Here is a 19203-nt window from a genome sequence, read left to right as displayed (position 1 = left end):
TTCAGGACGGATCATTGGAACCTGAGGCAAACTGAACTCCTCATCATCCTCTATGAGTTTTAATTCTGCTTTTTTATTCACCAGAATGTTCTTAGTGACCTCACCTGACCCCCCCCCCCTCTCTCTCCCTCTCTCTCCCTCCCTCCCTCTCTCTCTCTCTCTCTCTGTCTCTCTCCCTCTCTCTCTCCCTCTCTCTCTCTGTCTCTCTCCCTCTCTCTCTCCCTCTCTCTCTCTCTCTCCCTCTCTCTCTCTCTCCCTCCCTCCCTCTCTCTCCCTCTCTCTGTCTCTCTCTCTCTGTCTCTCTCCCTCTCTCTCTCTCTCTCTCTCTCCCCAGGTACACCCTCCTGCCAAACGGAGTCCTCCAGGTGACCGGTGTGAGGCAGAAGGACGCCGGAGTTTTCCGCTGTGTCGCCACCAACATCGCTAACACTCGCTTCAGCCACGACGCCATTCTTAACATCACAGGTGGGTGGACGCACGACTTAAGGATGAATCAAGTCCTGCAGGTAAAATCAGAGACGTCCCAGCCGGGTATCTTCCTGATCTCATCTGTTTTCTCCTTTCCTTTCTTCCTCCTCTCCAGGTGGAGCTCCGAGGACCTACAAGGAGCCGGTGATCCTGTCAGGACCTCAGAACCTGACCCTCACCGTCCACCAGACGGCCATCTTGGAGTGCATCGCCACAGGAAACCCCCGGCCCATCGTCTCCTGGAGCCGGCTCGGTACACCCGGCTCACTCTTGTAGAGTTTTAATGACGGGAGGAGAAGTCGTTTCACTTTTAACCGTCGTCGTGTGTCTTCTCGTTTGTGTGTGTGTTCTTCAGACGGACGCTCCATCGGGGTGGAGGGGATCCAGGTTCTGGGGACGGGGAATCTGATGATCTCAGATGTGTCTCTGCAGCACTCAGGTGTTTACGTGTGCGCTGCGAACCGACCTGGTACCAGGATGAGACGTACGGCACTCGGACGCCTCGTGGTACAAGGTGAGGTCACAAATGCTTACAGTACATTTAGCATGAGGGGGACCGCGTGCACGCCGTGTACAGAGGCTTCAGACATTCAGACAAATTGAAAAGAAAATGAAACAACATGAACGTCCTGAAAATGAGAAAAACCTGCCGCAAAAGGTCCAAAGAAAGTCGTGAAAATGTGAAAAAGTCAAAACACGCGGGATAATAAGAAAACATCTGAAGACAAACACTTCAGTTCAGTCTACAGTGTAGCTGCTCCAGGCCTGGAGGGGGCGCTCTGTGGGACGGGGGAGAGAGAGGGCGATGATGAAGAGAATTTAAAAAGTTTGACGACAAATTAAAAGATCAGTCAAAATTAATTTGCCTCAAGTGTTTCTTGATTTTATCCATTTCAGGCCTTACAGATTGTTTTCCCTTCTCAGCCACCGTAGTTTACCCTTGTTTACGGTGTTTTGTGCTAAGCTAAGCTAAGCTAAACATATTCTGATAGTTTTTGATAGTTTAGATCGAGTGCAGAGAAAAGTGAAAATGAAAGATCTAAAGAGGAGTCTTTTTTAAAACCAGACATAAACAGAAGAACATCATTCTGTTTACATTGTTCTTAAAACTCGACATCTCACACGTCCTCTGCTGCAGCCTTTGTTGAATCACTTCTCCCTCCATGAGAAGAGGGAGGAGTCAGGGGGAGGAGTCAGGGGGAGGAGTCAGGGGGAAGAGGGGGTCAATATCAGGCGCTGCTCTGTTTCTTCTCACCTTTGACCTTGACTGTTTTATGGGGGGGGGCTGTATAGTGACACAATTGGTGGTTCGCACCCCCCCCCCCCCCGCCCCGTATGCACACTTCCTCACTAACAATTAAGCACTGACACCCTGTGTGTGTGTGTGTGTGTGTGTGTTTGTGATGGGGGTCCGTGTGACGAGGTCTCATCCATCATCCCCCTACGAACGTCCCCACACACACACACACACACACACACACACACACACATACACACACACTACGGTTATTCCTCCCTGTCATTAGCTGAGATTTAATTGAGCTCCTGAGGCCGGATCAATTAGCATCCTCACCTTCACACAGTCAGAGGGTACACACACACACACACACACACACACACACACACACACACACACACACACAAGTAAACCAATGTTTCCTCTTTTAATGACGATGTAGGAATCTGATCTGCAGAAAACACTGAAACTCTTTAAACACATCCAGACTCCTCCTGCAGAGGAGAAAGATCGACGATTGATATTCTTATTTTATGGATCATAAACTGCACAACACTTGAATCTATTTGCACTCTGTTTAGGTCATGCACGCCGTAAAAAGTGGCGTTCGGAACATTTTAAGATGCTAGACAGTAAAGTGAACAGAGAGAAACAGAAATGATCGCCTGCTTCTCAAAGATTTTAAAGGTTGATCCATGGAGCTCTGTGCGTCTGCACTGTTTCTGATCTGGAGCAGTGATTCGAGTGTCTGCAGTGACTCGGCATCATCTGAAGCCTCGATATGATCGCGCTCTGACTCATCCGAGCAGTTTAACTAGTTTGTGTTTCATGTTGTCCGATCTCAGCTCTTTGTTCTCCCTCTACACCTAAAAAAGGAAAACTGATCAATAAATTAATGCATATATTATAGATCACCCCGCATCACTAGAGGCCCTGCCATTCACAAACAGAGAGAGAGAGAGAGAAGTATTGATTGATCCGCTCAAACAGTCAGACACAACAGGAGCAGAAGGACGAGAGAGAGAGAGAGAGAGAGAGAGAGAGAGAAGGCTGAATGAATTTAGATGTTTTCTTTTGACTTCATGAATCAAAAGTGTCTCTCTCAAACTCTCAGACAAGAAGAAGAAGACGACGAACAGTTCAGGGTGGAAAACGTACAAATATAAGAAAGTCGTAAACAAGCGTCCAACTAGAAACATCGGACATGAAGAAGAGTCAGTAAAGGCATCGACTTAAACATACACAGTTACAGATGTTTAGGTTTGTTAAGATCTGCACACCAAGAAGATTTATGAAGCGACGTTTGGAGCTCGACCTCAGACTGAAGCTGAGGAAACAGGAGAGTCATGGTGTGCAGATCTAGTTTTACTTTCTTTATTTTTTTAATGCAGCACCCACAGAGAGATCTGTGTCTATTTTTAATATAATGATTTTCAGATAATCTAACAGTTTCCACATATTCTGATCGATTAGCATGTAATGCACCAGAAATACCTCCATATGAGAGACGTATGTGTGCACAACTTTAAAAATACAGTTGTATTAAAATAAGAGATAAGTGTGCGTGTGGAGGTCAGAGGAGGTCTGAGTCCACGGTCAGGTTCAGGACAGAAGGACAAAAAGACAAAAGACAAAAAGACGAGACACAGGGGGGTGTAGACGGGATGCACGGTGCAGGACGGGGGTGGGTGGATGACCCTCACCCCTGACCTCTGACCCCTGGCCCCGACAGAAGGATCCAGGCTCAGCGTGTAAACGGTCAATGTGAGGAGGAAGGTAGGGGGCGGAGTTAGGATGGACACACAGGGAGGTGTATTGGGGAAAAGGGGATGTGGTCTCAGGCTGATTATTAAAGGAGGGCCGGATGATGGATGGCATCCCAGCGGAGGGGCGAGGGCAACCCGGGTGTCATCCTGCAGGGGGAGACACAAAGGATGGGCGGCCATGTTGGAAAAGAGAGTGTTGAATACGCTGACCTCTCCCTCCCTTTGAGACGAGACGAGCTGCAGATGCACATCAAACTTTCTCACATTTTACACGATACACTTCGTTCTCAAATCGATTCCATTCATTGGCTGTTCACTCGACATGTGATCAGTGCAGGGCGGCTTGGAGCAGGATTCTGTCAGCTCTTCATTTTAAATTGCACAAATGCATTGACGACGTTTAGGTACCGAATATGACTGTCGACTCTTGTTTTTGATTCCTTAAAACTATATAAGCTGAAAGCTAAAAACTCCAGCATATAAATCTCTCTCACACACACACCTACACACACACACACACACACACACACACACACACACACAGACAAAAGGGAGCAGACGTAATAAGACGAGGTGAAACTCAAGGTCAACAGAATCAGTGATCGATACAGAGTATGGATCAGCTGATGACTGTCTCTGACAGCAGGAGAGGGGACAGATGGAGGGGAGGACAGATACGAACGCTGATGGATAATCACACACACACACACACACACACACACAAAAGACACAATCACACACAGAGAGAAAGAGAGACAGCCTATATGTAGCAACGTTTACGATCCAAACACTGTTTTTAAACTTGTTTTTGGTATTTTTGCACATTTCAAAGATTTGCTCTCTTCTTTAAAATAAATTAATCTCGGGAACTATTTTTACACATTTAAGTGATTTGAATGACTTACAGGATAAAATGTGTTTTTTGATAGTTTTAGCTTGAGTGCAGGCTGTAAGTGAAGCCTCAATCACTCAAAGTTGTTGTTTTTTGTCCCTGACGGGCTCAGGTTGTGTTTGCCAAGCACACCACTCCATTTAAAAAAAAAAAAAAAAAGCCATTTCAACATGCTTGTTGCTAGGATACTAAGGCCTCCATTCATATTTTGGGACTTTTTCTTCAGATGCAACACACAAGAAGTCAAACAAAGTAACCGTGACGATGCAGCCTCACACCAGCATCACTGTGTGCCTGTGAGCCAAAATGGCTGTTTTGGTCCATGGAGTCTGGTGGCTGAGGAGAGAGCGATTAAACGAGCTTTTTTTATACTAAACTCTCCTTTTCATGTGCTGTGCTGTTTTTTAACATATTCTTAAAATGTGTTGACCGCCGGCAGCAGCTGACGTGATGAATGCGTTCTTATTGAAATGGTCATTTTGTCGACACCCATCCCCTCTTCGGATCATAGACGATGGATGGAGGGTGCAGTTTGGGGGGGTCACAGCGGGTGTTTAGGTCAATAGATCAATGAGATGCTGAGCGTGGGCTGAAGTGTGTGTGTGTGTGTGTGTGTGTGTGTTGGGGGGTTTAAGGCTTAAGACCCGGCTCTCCCATCTTATATATGCATGTGTGTATTGTTCCTGTGATATTGAACGTGGTGTCAGAAGGAGCGGTGAACCCTGCATCTGTTAGGGGGGGAGGGCAGTCCAGACCGGGTGGGGGTCAGCAGGCTGTGTGTGAAAAAACATCACAGATTAAAAAAAAAAAAAAGAAGCTTGATATGAATTCTTGTCAAATCCTGAATCCTCTGATTTGACAAGAATTCCTCCTTTTTAACTTTGATTGAAAAAGTGTTGATTTAACAGTTAGCCGCTCGTTAGCTTCATTTCAAACATGCTCACTCTTCAAAGTAAAATGTCTAAAACTCTTCTGTCTGATTCAGGGTTGACCTTAATGTGCTTTTATTGTTCTTATAGTTTACTCGACTTTTCTGTTGCCTCTGTTAGTATTCGTTAAAGCTAACTGCTATGTGGACCTGCTGTGGAGCTTTTGTTGATGCAAAACGTTTTATAAATGCTCAAAGGTGCACAGAGATTTGCACACACTGAACATGTAGCTATTTATAAATGTTCAGGGCCTCTCAGTCGGCTGTCTGTTCACACATAAGTGAGGCTGGGCTGATGAAAATAAGCCTGGGTAAACCTGCGAGCCTGTGCTCAAACACACCCTCGACTCAAACTTCAGGTCTGGTTTGTTCACGTAGCACCGCAGAGCTTCATGATGTTTTCAGCTCTTCAGACGTTAATAATGATTATGAACACATTCAGGATCTTGTGTGTGTGACTCACAGATATTACAATCCAAATAGCCCCACAGCCTGCCGCTCTATAATACTATTAATCTGATATGAAGGTGAATCATATTCAGCAGCACCCATGGGTGTTACTTCTCTGACTCATCGCTCGACTCTCAGATCTCCTCGAAGCCACAATTATTATCTAATAAAGATGGAGCAGACTCTGCGACCTCCTCTCTCACCTCCCTCCCTCCTCTCCACTTCTCTTCCTCAGCTCCTCCTGAGTTCCTGCAGTGGCCGCAGTCCGTGTCCAAACCAGCAGGGGGCAGTGCCGTGTTCACCTGTGTGGCTCAGGGCGTCCCCGAGCCGCACCTGATCTGGCTGAAGAACGGAAAGGTGCTGATGCCCGGACACAACGTGAAGCTCACCAACAACAACAGGTGAGGGATTTCTGCAGCCACGATCAGGATTTATCCCAGGTGGAAATCCAGCTCCTATTAGAAACATCACAGTGAGATTATCTAAGAGTAGCCTAATAAGTACACAACTCGCAGAATTGAACGGCTGAGATATTGCACGAAAAGTGTGCAAGAAAAGAAAAGAGAAATAATTCGTTATCAGTGATAATTTAAATGTGCATTCAAATATTTGAATCAGCAGTGCCCTGAGAAAACACGGAAAGCTGCAAACAAAAATTCAGACCTGATGAGTTACTTCTGCAGCTTTTAACAGTCCATGAATGATATTTGACTTTATAAGAGAATCACATATTGATGAAGATCGGACACTGAGTATTTTTGATGCATAGAGTGAGAGTGCACACTCTGATGTCTCATCCTGGGCTCGACGTGATGTGCGTATAAAAACCGTTTTCATCATAGCAGCAGGTGAGCTCACAGGTTTATGGAGCTGCAGATCCATAATACGTGGAAAGATTTCCTATAGCAGCAGCAGGAGTCTTCTCCGGTTTTAGATGTCGGTGTTGTTCCCGCTCATGTAAAGAGGAGCCTTTTTTTTGAAACGATGCAATTTCCATTTGCGCCACATGATGGCAGCACTGCACAGAGAGAGTGCAGATAGAGCCTTAAGCTCAGTGTGCCTGTGGTTAATCTATTGTAATATTATTAATACACTTGACTGTATTTATTCTTGTTAAAGTGTAAATGTTCTGCAGAGCTGCATCGATGTAATCCAACATTCACATCGACTTCTTCACGCTGGTGTTGTTAATTTAACTCATCTTCAGTTTTAGGGAGGAGAGACATTTCTCACTACTAAGTACAGTTCAGCTGTGTGATTACATTTAGTGAATATAGTGAAAATGCAGCATAATTATTTGTGTTATAAAAGTCAGAGCTTCATTAGACGACATGCTGGTGGTTTAATTGGTGCAGGGTCACATCTCCATGATCGAGGTGATGACACAGCGGCGCTTCAAGTTCCTCACACTCTCTTTTAATAGTGTGAATTAGGTGTAAGCTTGAGATGACACCCTGCAGCTTTTATGTCATCCTGTGAGCCGGTCCTCCCTGTACTAAAGTCTCTAGATGTTCGAACATTTGATCCGTGCTGAAACACTGTCAAGAAAGAAAAAAATATAAAAGACAGAAATGTGATTTATTTTCCAAATGTTTAGAATCTGATTCTATGATAGAAACAGTTCAGTAGATGCTTTCTGTTTCTCTCCAGGAGAAAAATAAATGCTAGTTTTATTGTTTTTATACTCTTATTCTAAAATTTGCAAAATAGTGAAAATAAAGAAAAACCTTCTCTAAGTAGGCGTGCCCACGATGCAGCTGACAGTATCTATATTATAATTATATATTATTCTGTATTGTTGATAATACTGTTACTGTTGTGTGTCCAAGCTTTCGACCTGCTGGTGGGATTTTTTCTTATTGAGTGATGTCATAACGTGTCCGTGGACGCGTGAACTCATAGACCTGACGCCATCAGAGTGTGTGAGGGATCAGTGGTTAGGCGTGAAGGTGGATTCAGCCGTGCACTCTTCACGTGAACTGATTTATCTGTCTGTCCGTGCAGCACTCTGGCTCTGACCCGCATCAGCTCCGAGGACGAGGCCATCTATCAGTGCATCGCCGAGAACAGCGCCGGCACCAACCAGGCCAGCGCCCGCCTGGCTGTGGCCCAGGCGAAAGACCTGCCCGCGGCCCCCGAGGGCCTCACAGCCAGCGCCCTGTCCACCATCACCCTGCAGATCACCTGGAGCGAGCCGCCCCCCAACATCACCGAGAGCATCATCGGCTACGTGCTGCACATCCGCAAGATTGGAGGTGAGTGACATCATGCATGCAGTCAGAGTCTGCAGGGGAAAATATCTCAGATGATTTATTAATCAGATCAACGTAAATGGCGTGTTTGATTCAGAGCCGGACAGTCTGGAGCTGCAGGAGGCCATCAGTAAAGGAACCTTCCAGCACGACGTGTCCAACCTGGAGCCGGCCACCACCTACTCCCTCTACCTGAAGGCCTACTCGCCTCTGGGGGCCAGCCAGCAGTCCCGCACTGTGGTGGCTACGACACTAGGGGGCGGTAAGAACACTAAACACTAACTAAACGATTCAACTGATTCAAAAAGTCTGGCACGTCATTCAGACATGTTTCCTGCTGTTTTATTTAAGTTACGTGTTCATCAAATGTTTCGTCTCCTTATTAAAGGCAGCGTTGGTCATTTAAAAAAAACTAGCATGATTTTAAAAGTAGCATCCTCTCTGTGCTCCATCTTCACCAACCCCCTCCCCTCTGTGCTCCCTCAATAGCCACGCCCCTTTACTTACATGCACACTTGTTTTCATTTCTTTTTTCAGAGCGCCTGAGTTATTAATTTCTATCAGGACCTAAAGACAATTTCAACCAGAAACTTAAAAAGAGTCTCTGGAGGAAATGACCAGCTCTGCCTTTAAGTCACATGGCAGAGCGGCAGATCATGAACTCTTTAAAGACTCTGTGCATGCACGGATAAAATCAGCCTCTTTTTTTTTATTGTTCAACAAATAAAAATCAACATTAAGAACAGAACAAATCATGAATATATTAATCCTCACAGCGTCTGCTCTTCTTGTGCATCAAAAGAATCCTCAGTGTTAAACTGTGTAATCAGAGTAGCAATAAAAGAGAGCAGAGTTTTTATGCAATAAACGCTGTGAGCTGTGAAATTTCTTTGTTATGAAATTACAAATGACGTCCTTTGAGGCCGTTTTTATCAGATTTATTGAATCCAAAGTTTTATTTTTCGATGTGTTCTGTTGTCTTTTCTTTTCGACCTCATCGTGCATCTCATTGTTCTTCTTTCAGTGCCGACCCCCCCAACCTTCTTCACCAAGGTGATGAACGCCAGCGCCGTGCAGGTCCTCTGGGAGCTCCCCAGCAAGGCGGGCAAGGCCGAGGGCTTCAGACTGTCCTACCGCAGGGTCCCCCACGCCGATTTCCAGGGGCAGATCGAGCTGCCGTGTCACGTCAACGCCCACACCATCACAAAGCTGGGTGAGTCTACTCTCAACGGCACGCAAACAAACAAAAGAAAACCACATCCAAAGACAGAGGAGGACAAAGTCCGTACGGCAGAAGATGCTTCAGGTGACATCTGATGGGAACGTATCAGCGCTTGAAACGCTTCGCGGCGTTGCCCTTCATCAGACAAACGACCGAGGAGACACAAAATGCTCTCCCTGCTTCACGGCAGCTGAACATGAAAACAACATTTGTGGTTGGGCGGTTCAAAGTGACCGAGGTCGTGTGTTCAGGGATGCAAACGAGCGACGTAAAGTTAATGGTTAAACATGAAGCTTCATATCAGAGAGTATAAATCCCTCTTTGAGTTTCTCCCTGAACGCCATCATCTGTTTCTCCACCATTTTTTTGTTTTACACCTGTAGTGGCCCCACCAGGCTCATCACCTGTTACCATGACGACGCACAGAATCCTGGTCACTGACGGTACAAAGAGGGCATCAGCTGCACTGAGCTGACTTAAATCATTTCAGTGTACTTTGAGGTGTGTGTGTGTGTGTGTGTGTGTGTGTGTGTGTGTGTGTGTGTGTGGAGGTGTCACAGTTAACACAGTCGATCTCTTCATTGTCAGAGGTAGATTATTTAAAGGTCAGTCTCTCTCTCTGTCTCTCTCTCTCTCTCTCTCTCTCTCTCTCTGTCTCTCTCTCTCTGTCTCTCTGTCTCTCTCTCTCTGTCTCTCTCTCTCTCTCTGTCTCTCTCTCTCTGTCTCTCTCTCTCTGTCTCTCTGTCTCTCTCTCTCTGTCTCTCTCTCTCTGTCTCTCTCTCTCTGTCTCTCTCTCTCTGTCTCTCTCTCTCTGTCTCTCTCTCTCTGTCTCTCTGTCTCTCTCTCTCTCTCTGTCTCTCTCTCTCTGTCTCTCTGTCTCTCTCTCTCTGTCTCTCTGTCTCTCTCTCTCTGTCTCTCTCTCTCTGTCTCTCTGTCTCTCTCTCTGTCTCTCTCTCTCTCTCTGTCTCTCTCTCTCTCTCTGTCTCTCTCTCTCTGTCTCTCTGTCTCTCTCTCTGTCTCTCTCTCTCTCTCTGTCTCTCTCTCTCTGTCTCTCTGTCTCTCTCTCTCTCTCTGTCTCTCTCTCTGTCTCTCTCTCTCTCTCTCTCTCCCCCCCCCTCTCTCTCTCTCTCTGTCTCTCAGTCAGTTTTTCAGCTGCACCTTCCTCTCCCTCCGTTCTCTTCAGTTTACATGAAGCCGTGAATCATCACGAGCAACACGTGCACTCTCAGTGTGACCCCGGGACACTTTCAAGTTTTAATTAACTTACAACAAAGCGGTTCAGTAAACTGCCGGCGTGTCAAATACAGTAGAGCTACTTATTTCCATGTGTTTGGTATCAAACAGAGACAGGAAAAAAAGAGACACACAGCCGCACAGTAACTTGCACTTTGAATCTGCATGGCACAAACACATTTGTTTAGCACTCCAGTGATTCTGTCACACAGAGTGGAGTCTGCTGTGTGATGTATGTTGTTATTTACATGTATGTTGTTCTGTTACCTGCCAAGGGACTGCAGATGTAAATTAGCCTGAGGCTAACTCTGGTGCAATGCATCAAATGGTTACATTTATGTTTGCACGTGTGTGTGTGTGTGTGTGTGTGTGTGTGTGTGTGTGTGTGTGTGTGTGTGTGTGTGTGTGTGTGACCTTGGGACTGCGGTGTAGGCTTTGGAGAAGTTGGATGCTCGTGATGGAGGCAATAAATCCAAAATAAAGGTCGCTAATTTTCAGGAGCGGTTTATTCTCTGAGATTGAAGCTTCAGGTGAAAATCACCTGGATGTTCCCTCGTTATTAAAGTGTCAAACCTGACCAAGACAAAGTGACCTGGCATGGACTGTAGAGACTGAAACAAAGTGCAGAGTCTGTGAACCTTCAAGAAAGCTTGCATACAGGCTCTGAGATGAAATGGATTCATTTCCAGAAGAAGAAAACAACCGTAGAGTTTACGAGAAGTGGCTCAAATATTTAGTCTGACATTTTAGAGTCTGAGGTTGAGAATCTGAGAAGCTGCTGGCGTGTTCGTTGTCGTCGTACAAAGGAAGGAAAACTCTTTTTTCTCACGTGGCGTCTGAGTAAAGCGTCTTCCTCCCTGCCACGCTGCGGTGTGACAGATGAACCACAACGACTCGCTCCGTTACTGTCCAACCTGTGCTGCTCTTCAACAGCTGCTGTCACTGCGCGCAGACCCTCTGAACACATATTGATCCGATCAATAACAATCATGTCAGAAGCAGCAGTGTGCCGCATGACAATTACCTCGTCACTTTATCATCAGACAGCGCCGTTAGCGTCCGCCGAGACGCACGGCAGCAGACGGGTTAAAAAAAGAAAGAGAGAAGATTCTGTGAAACGAGTCGCTGCTGATTATTGATTGAGTGAAATCCGATCAGCATCAAGCAGAAGCAGAGATTAAGTTTTACAGGAGATGATTCATAAATCCAGAAAGAAGATTGCCAGTGATGATAACGTGACTTTAAGACACAGTCAGGTTGTGTCACTTAATGAGTTAAAGTTGTTCTCTGATCGTCTGGTTCCAGCTAAACTCATTTTCTCGCTCATATTTAGGAGCTCCACTTTCATTGGTCATCCACATCTAAAGCCGGTTTGTAGGTTTGGAGAGCCAATCCTGTGCAGGCACGATGATTTAAAGCTGTGTGTGTCTCCGTTTCAGACCCCGGAGCTGTGTATGAAGTCAAGCTGGTGGCCTATAATGGAAACGGGGAGAGCGAGTGTTCGAAGAGGCTGGTGTCTCTGGCAGAGGAAGGTGTGAGCGACCCGGCTGCAGGTGAGTCCAAAACACGTTTGTTATTACTGGCGTGAAGTCGGGCGGCGGTGAACAGAGCGAGGTCGCTGCTGTTCTTTAACCTCCGTCTCTGTTGGGACTTCTTTGTGTAATCCTGTCAGATGAATCCCCCCGCAGGATTACCTCACAGCCATTACAGACGCTGAAGTAATCTTCAAGACCGAATCCCAGAAGAGTCGAACCTTTTAGTCCTGAACTCGCCGAGACGTGAGAAAACAGGCTCCTGTTCCCAAAGAGACCTTCGCTCCCCGCTAGCTTAAAAAACAAGACGCAGGAACGTCTTTAATCGATGCATGCAAAACAAAGACAACAACGTGCAAAAAGACTAAAGCACATGTGTGCTTTGAGAGGGGGGCACAGGTGGCCTAGTGGTTAGTGCGCCCACCACTTTTAAGGTACGAATCCAACATGTGGCTCCTTTCCTGCCATTCCCTACTTTCACCTGATTTCTGACTCTGAACTCTGATCATTAGAATTGTTCCTGTTCAAACCCCCTTAAAGAAACGCTTTCTCCGAAAGGGTCTGTGTTTAGTTGGACCGCCGCACTGCTTCTGTCTGTGAGATTAAATGTGCAGACTGTGACCTTGTTGTGTGTGTGTGTGTGTGTGTGTGTGTGTGTGCAGGAGGGAACAGTCTGTGTCAGTGCCGGGACGGAGAGGCCTCACTCGGCAGCATCGTCATCGGCATCCACATCGGCACGGCCTGCATCATCTTCTGCGTGCTCTTCCTCATGTTCGGATACAGACGGAGGTGAGTTACTTCATCTTCATTCATTTCCCCCCCGGTACAGGAAACTGGAGCGTGCTCGTTGCATGTACTTCCTGTTTGGTTCTTTAGAGCGTGTGCTCACAGCCGGCCACTGTTCTCAGTTTGTTTTGCAGTAAAGGGACTCAGGATAACTGGACCGTGCCCAGGGACAACACGGGACAAAACGGGGGACCGAAAGACGGAGCGAACCGGCCCAGGATGGAGTCAGTGCCCCAGGTAATCCTGTCGTAGGGTTTCAGCCTCCAATACAGACTGACAGGATACTGTACGGTCAAGTGTGAAGACGAGCAGAGTGACCATAAACAGAAAACAGGAAACAAAAACAACTAAAGAGAAGCTGTGAACACGACGGGCGGGACACTTCTGTCCAATGACCCCGACTGCCAGCTCCCTCCTGCTCTTTTTGCTGCGTGTGATATCAGACACATCGGGAAAATGAGTTTCTGAGTTGAAAAATGTGCATGTGCATTCTCTTCATGTAAACATACTTTGTATTAATTCACGTTTTGCACATCAACTTTTTGCACGAGGATAACTCGTAGCACTCGCACGCCTTCTTCGTGGCATCCACACTTTTTTTATCGTGACAAAGGAAAGTTGTACGTCACAACCTTTGGAAGGGAAATCCGTGAACGCACTGAAGTTGGAAGAACGACCTTTACAACTCGGAAACTGGGACCATCCGAGGAGCACACGAATGCCCCCCCCCCCCCCCGATGGCAGAGGAGTGTTTGATCATCTCACCTGTGATTCTTTGTTTTTGTTTTTTTTCCAGGTGTGTCCGTCACAGTGCCAAGTTGTCATCGAGCAACACGTTTCAGGTTTGCCTGGCACGGTAACTGGCTAACACTGGTCAATATTATGAACGCCTTACACCCCCCCCCCCCCCCCCGATCAGTGAGCACCTCCTGCGCTCTCTGATGGGGATCAGTCTCCTATAAACCTGCTGCTAACAGCCTGAAAGTAGCCTCCATAAAAACTTTAACAGAATGCTTTAAAGGTGTGGGAGACGCCCCCCCCCCCCCCCCCCCCCCCCCCCCGGTCCTTTGCCTCCCCGCCCTCCATGTCTACCTCTAACCAAAGCGTATTGCCTTTATTGCCTGTGTGCACGCGCACGTGTACATTTAGAAAAAGTCTTCAACAAGCATTGCCTCTCCAGATTCAAGCCCTGCGGCGTCCTCTCCGTGCCACCTCCCAGCCGAGACTGTTCTATAACCAAAATATTTTAAATCCAGATCTCGTCTGGGGACCGGGGCATGTGAAGATGTGCGCAGTGGTCTTAGAAAAACCAAAATGAAGCCAAATATCGTCACTTGACTGGGACGTACCCGTGAGTCTGTCGCGACAGGACTCGCTGCCTTCAGTTCCTCTGCAATAAGAAAGGGAAGAAACATAGCGGCCTTTTTTTACGAAAGCCTTACGGAGGTGAGTGGTGGGTTAGAAATGATTGTCTTTAGCCATAAATGCCATTTAGAAGGACTCTTTAAATAAGACGTCCTTCACTTTACTCTTTTCACCCTTACAAGCTGCACACCTCCAAAGAAAGCTACCTCAGTCTGACCAGGATGTTTGAGCCATAGTTGGGGCCGATGTTAGCCTGATGATGCTGCTTTTTTGCTACTCTACCTCAACCAAAAAGATTCCCTGTAAAGCTTTCCCTCCAGCAAATACTCCCCCAAAACCCCAGTGCCAGTGTACCGTGCCAGCCGCCAGCCAGGCCAGTCCAAAGAGTGCTCACCAGGACGACCACCGTGGAGAGCGAAGCCGCCGCCGAGCCTGACTCCCACTGACGCAACCCGAGCCTTACCCGACCAGAGATCGACAGGAGCCTCGTTCCAGCCAGGGTCGCCTTTTGTTCCCACCGTGTTTGGTTGGAAATCTTCAACGCCACAAAATGTCCCTCATTATTTGTAATATCCCAGGTGTCCCAACTCCAAAGACAAACCCGTGCGGAGGATGACGCTCGTAGAAAAGATGGACCTCAAAGAGTGCTCGGCGAAACTTTTACGCCACAACTCGAATTCTTTCTACGAAGTCTAAATGATTTCCTCTGCACAAACCTCGAGGCACTCTGACGATAAGCCCAAACATGACTGAGGCTGACGCTGCCGAGTTAGCTCTCCAGATGCCAAATTGGTCGACCTGGGACCTCGACGACTCTGAGTTGGCGGCTGCAGAAACTCGCCTGAATGCACGGACGACGAGGCTTGTGTTTCACCGTGTCAGCATATCCAAAAAAAAAGAAGTGCTATGAAAACCAAGCTGAAAGATTCCCAAAGATGTCAACATTTTGACGGTTTTCTTTCTTTTCCTTTGAAGAGTTATTTTAACAGAGATTTACTTCCACGTTTGTTTCTGTTCGAAGGGGTCGCCTGCGTGTTAAGTGCTTTAACTGAACCCAAGCCAAAAAAAACCAAAACAACCTTTTTCCTCATGATTTTTCATTTTTAAAAAACAATATATTTCATGTTCTTTCGTTTGGACGTCATTGCAGGCGAACCCCTTCCACACAGAACTCTTCTTTTGTTGATTCGTTCGTTTATCCTTTTCAAAGCGACCAAATGAAGATGTCAGATATTTTCAAAGACTTTAAAAAATATGAGAAATACTTTCTTCCTTTTTTCTAACGTAGTCGAATTCTTGCCAAATATTTAGATATTGTAAAAAAAAAAAAAAAAATGTGACCAAATCCCTCCTGACCTTTTTAACATTCATACTCTTTACCTTTTACACTTTGTCATAACCAAAGCACAGAAACATGCGAGAGAGCGTGACAGGATAAATGTGTGAACTAAATAACCTGAGGTGAACCTCGAGGGCGTCAGCTTTAAGATGGGACCACAAAGTGCTCTAATTCAACACCACATTCAATTCAACATTATGTTCAGATTACATAATTTACATAAGCAAAAGTACATTTCTGTTCAGAGAATAAACCTTCATAGAGGCAAATAAGGTGGTGAACAAACACATCTGGAATGACCTACACGTCACGAACCTTAAAGTCGACCCGCAAACCGGAAATGTTCTCTTCGATTTTGGAGGTCGGTTGACTTTTAATTCTCTTCATAAAATCAATTCAGATTGTTTCATAATGCCAAATATACCAAAACAATATTCAATAATGTTACAACTGCTGGTTAAAGGAACAGTGTACGACTTTTTACTTTTACGTCTTATCAATTAGGCACACCATAATTAAGCAAGCTGCCTCGTACACGAGGCCGTCCTATTCATGTAAACACAGCTCTGACAACAACACAGCCGGTGGGACTCGAGCTTCTCCCTGTAGACAGTCGGGACTCAAAGACACATTTACACAGGAGAGACTGACGTGTAAAATGTCCTTGAAGCAAATCTCCCAGTACCTGCTCAGTACAGCTTAATGTCATTTCTGAGGGACTTTTAAAAGGTTCTACTTCCTCAAACAAGGGTTGAAAAGTATGGAGCTGAATTGTGTGTTTCCTCGAGTTTTAATGGTCCTCGAGGTTCACCGTGTCCCTCCTATGAGTGTTAAAGGAAAAACTCAAAGACAGAGCAATAGAAAACAAAAAAGGGCTGTTCCCCGTCGAAAACCTGCTGAACCAATGCGATACCAAAAAGTGTATTTGAAATGGAAGAGCCAGAAAGTGGATGTGTTTTTGTAGTGAGAAGTGTGTAGATGTTGAATAGTTTGTTTTATTTTAAATGGAAAGCACCCGTTGCTTCTGTTTGATTCATTTCTCGGCTTCTTTTCGTTCGAGTCTTTCGTTCTTCCTGCTGTGCTCAGGACAAGGTGCCAAAACAAATGTTCCCTTTTGTTGGAAAGTTTAATATTGTTATTATAATTATTATTAGCCCTGATAACATTGATTTATGATGAGTTTGAAAATGTTTTCCTTTTTACTTTGAGATGTGTCAGGTAAGAGAGAGACGATTGTTTAGGATTATTTTGTGACGGTCTTCTGTCAGCAGGCGGTGTGAGTTTTCCAGAGACGGTAAGACTAACTCACGTTCTGCCCTGAAGAGCCGGCGACTAGAAGATAAAGAAAAAGTAAAAATGTAGGAATGTGTAGGCTGGCTGCTCGTACCAAGGAGAAACAAATGCTTTAATGATTTAATGCTTCTCTAAGCTTTCCACGTGTTCTGTAGCCGACTGAAAACTTAAAGCTTTAACCTGTTGTGACCGAGGTCCGTCCCCGGTCTTTGGCCAAAATGAAAATGTTTGGAGGTGGAAGACAGACTGCAGAAGAGATGCAGTCGACTTGAGACCAAGCTGGGCTTACTGTGCATTTATGTTATGTGTTAATGTCAAACATTTGCAAAAAAAAACAAAAGTATTTTAATGGTGTCAGTTCATGCAAATGACAAAAAATATCTCAACTTAGGGTTTCCTTAAGATTTAAAATGAGGTTCTATATCTTCAACAAAACGCCCTATTTGACCTTGTATATTACGTTTTTTTACGTTAGCTTACTGTGGTACTAACATAACATTCAAAAAAAGCGGACTGGACCTTTAGTTCCTGGTACCACTGTTCAGATAACCATTTTCTACACATTTCAACTGGTCTATCATAGCAGGAACTGTTTTTTTTTTTGGTGGTTTTAAAGTCCCCGTCTCATTTGAAAGACATAAAACAAAACATTGTATTTTTTGTGATTTGATTGAACTGACCCTTAAACATTATTTATTTATTTATTTAGCTCGAGACAACACCAGCACTTTGCCATGAAAAGGTGGCGCTAATTGGATAAAGTCTCCCCCAAAACATTTTATATCAATTTGGGGTAAATTCAGTTAAAAAATATTTCGAAAGAAGACAAAAAAAAACAATAATTTAAGATTTTAAAAAATTGATTGATTACAGTTTAAATAATAATGCTTCCAAACAGCTTGGTCTCTGTGACTGCAGATCTGAACATCTGGATCGACCTCGACTTTTCTCCTTATTGAACACATTCCAGTATGCCTAAAACCAAATAAATACATTTTGTTTAATTAATGTATCTCTCTGTCTACTTTTTCTCTTGTTCTCATTAGTTTAGCTTAATAATTGACCCCCATGTCCCCGCCAGGTCGCTGTAACTCAATTAATCTGACTTATGATCAGACATTCTGCAAAATACACCAGGTTGTCTTTTTACAAACCCCCCAATGATGAGACAAGTCCATCCTCTCCGTCCTCTGTCTGCTCCACTTTTCAGAAAATGTGTGCGCAAACAGGCCATTTAGAGATGTTCCCTTCATGACATCACAAAGGGCAGTAGCCCCTCCCCCAGGTGGGTGACACTCCCACAGCTAGGTGTTTGTTCTGCCCTCTGAGTCTGCCTTCTCATCGTAAACAACAGGACATGGAGCCAGAAAGCAGCGAGTACACCCGAGCCCTTCCAGAGAGGGGGCGTGGTCAGAAACAGCTCATTTACATATTTAAAGCTACAGACACAGAAACAGCCTGTTCTGAGCAGGGCTGAAATAGAGGGGTTTATAGACATGATCAAATACAGGATCAGAGTGGATTTACAACAACACACTTCACTGATCTCCAGAGGTCCCTAGACCTCAGATCTGAGACTTACTCAAACCTGTTAAAAAGAAGTGTAATATGTGATCTTTAATAAGTGGCATGAGCCCTGCGATTTAGCAAAGAAAGATTATAGCATATGATACCATAAGATATTTAAATACTGCTGTATACCTGGGATTCTGTGTATTTAAGTCACATCTAAGGTTAGGCCTCTCTTCAGCTCTTATTAGTTACAGTAAAACGTGAAGACATTCATTGATATTGAAATTTGCAGCAGACTTTATTGAGTATATAGTAGACTCTGGTACTTCACACCATCTTGCACTTAAGAGGATATATTTATGGTGCACTCACATTCATTGTAAGATATATTTAACATAAATTGTACATTTGATGATCATATAGAGTTGCATACATCACAAGTCATCTCTTGCTATTACAAATATAATGACATATTTCCATAAAATCTCTCTAGAGGCTATGATACAAACTACTGTTCAGAGTAGTTTTTACAATCATGCAGCAGGTGTTGATTATCCAGTTGGCAGAGGTAGTGTCGACAGACTGTATGGATGTGCTCAGCGTTGGGAAGAACAAAAGTTCAGTCAGACTTCAGTGAGAGGATGTGAAATTAAAACAGGTGGAGGATTCACTGGGTTTGTCTGGAAGAAGATCACCGGTACTGGCCGACTAAAAACAGGGTATTTTGTGGCAGAATAGTGTTGTAGTCAAGACCAAACTAACCAAGATATATCCGAGACTGGAGTGCTCCAAGACCAAGAAAAGACGGACATTTCGGGAATGAGTCCGAGTCAAGACCAAGACCAAGACAGGCCGAGACCGTCACTAGACCAAGACCATAAATATCACTGAACAATCAGGGAGCAATCACTTAGACCAGGGGTGTCCA

At 45.1% G+C, this 19203-nt stretch overlaps 1 protein-coding gene and 1 long non-coding RNA gene across 2 annotated transcripts in view; both read left to right on the top strand.

Moving 5' to 3' along the window:
- The window catches only part of LOC306839674 (immunoglobulin superfamily DCC subclass member 3), a 28801-nt gene extending 13173 nt beyond the window's left edge, over positions 1-15628 (top strand). Inside the window, exons 4-14 of the mRNA XM_079368480.1 lie at positions 335-465; positions 584-721; positions 824-982; positions 5977-6142; positions 7746-7996; positions 8091-8255; positions 9018-9206; positions 11888-12001; positions 12643-12769; positions 12889-13003; positions 13563-15628. Coding sequence (XP_079224606.1) covers positions 335-465; positions 584-721; positions 824-982; positions 5977-6142; positions 7746-7996; positions 8091-8255; positions 9018-9206; positions 11888-12001; positions 12643-12769; positions 12889-13003; positions 13563-13634 — 1627 coding nt within the window. The 3' untranslated portion in view covers positions 13635-15628. The remainder of the gene's footprint in view (positions 1-334; positions 466-583; positions 722-823; positions 983-5976; positions 6143-7745; positions 7997-8090; positions 8256-9017; positions 9207-11887; positions 12002-12642; positions 12770-12888; positions 13004-13562) is intronic.
- A 2315-nt stretch (positions 15629-17943) lies between these two features.
- The window catches only part of LOC306839684, a 75419-nt gene continuing 74159 nt past the window's right edge, over positions 17944-19203 (top strand). The window contains exon 1 of the long non-coding RNA XR_013781232.1: positions 17944-18317. This is a non-coding gene — a long non-coding RNA (uncharacterized lncRNA). The remainder of the gene's footprint in view (positions 18318-19203) is intronic.

The sequence above is a fragment of the Symphodus melops genome, assembly GCF_947650265.1.
Source record: "Symphodus melops genome assembly, chromosome: 18".
NCBI classification, from domain to species: Eukaryota; Metazoa; Chordata; class Actinopteri; order Labriformes; family Labridae; genus Symphodus; species Symphodus melops.
Note: the sequence above shows the minus strand (reverse complement) of the source record. Positions and strands in the feature narration are given on the sequence as shown.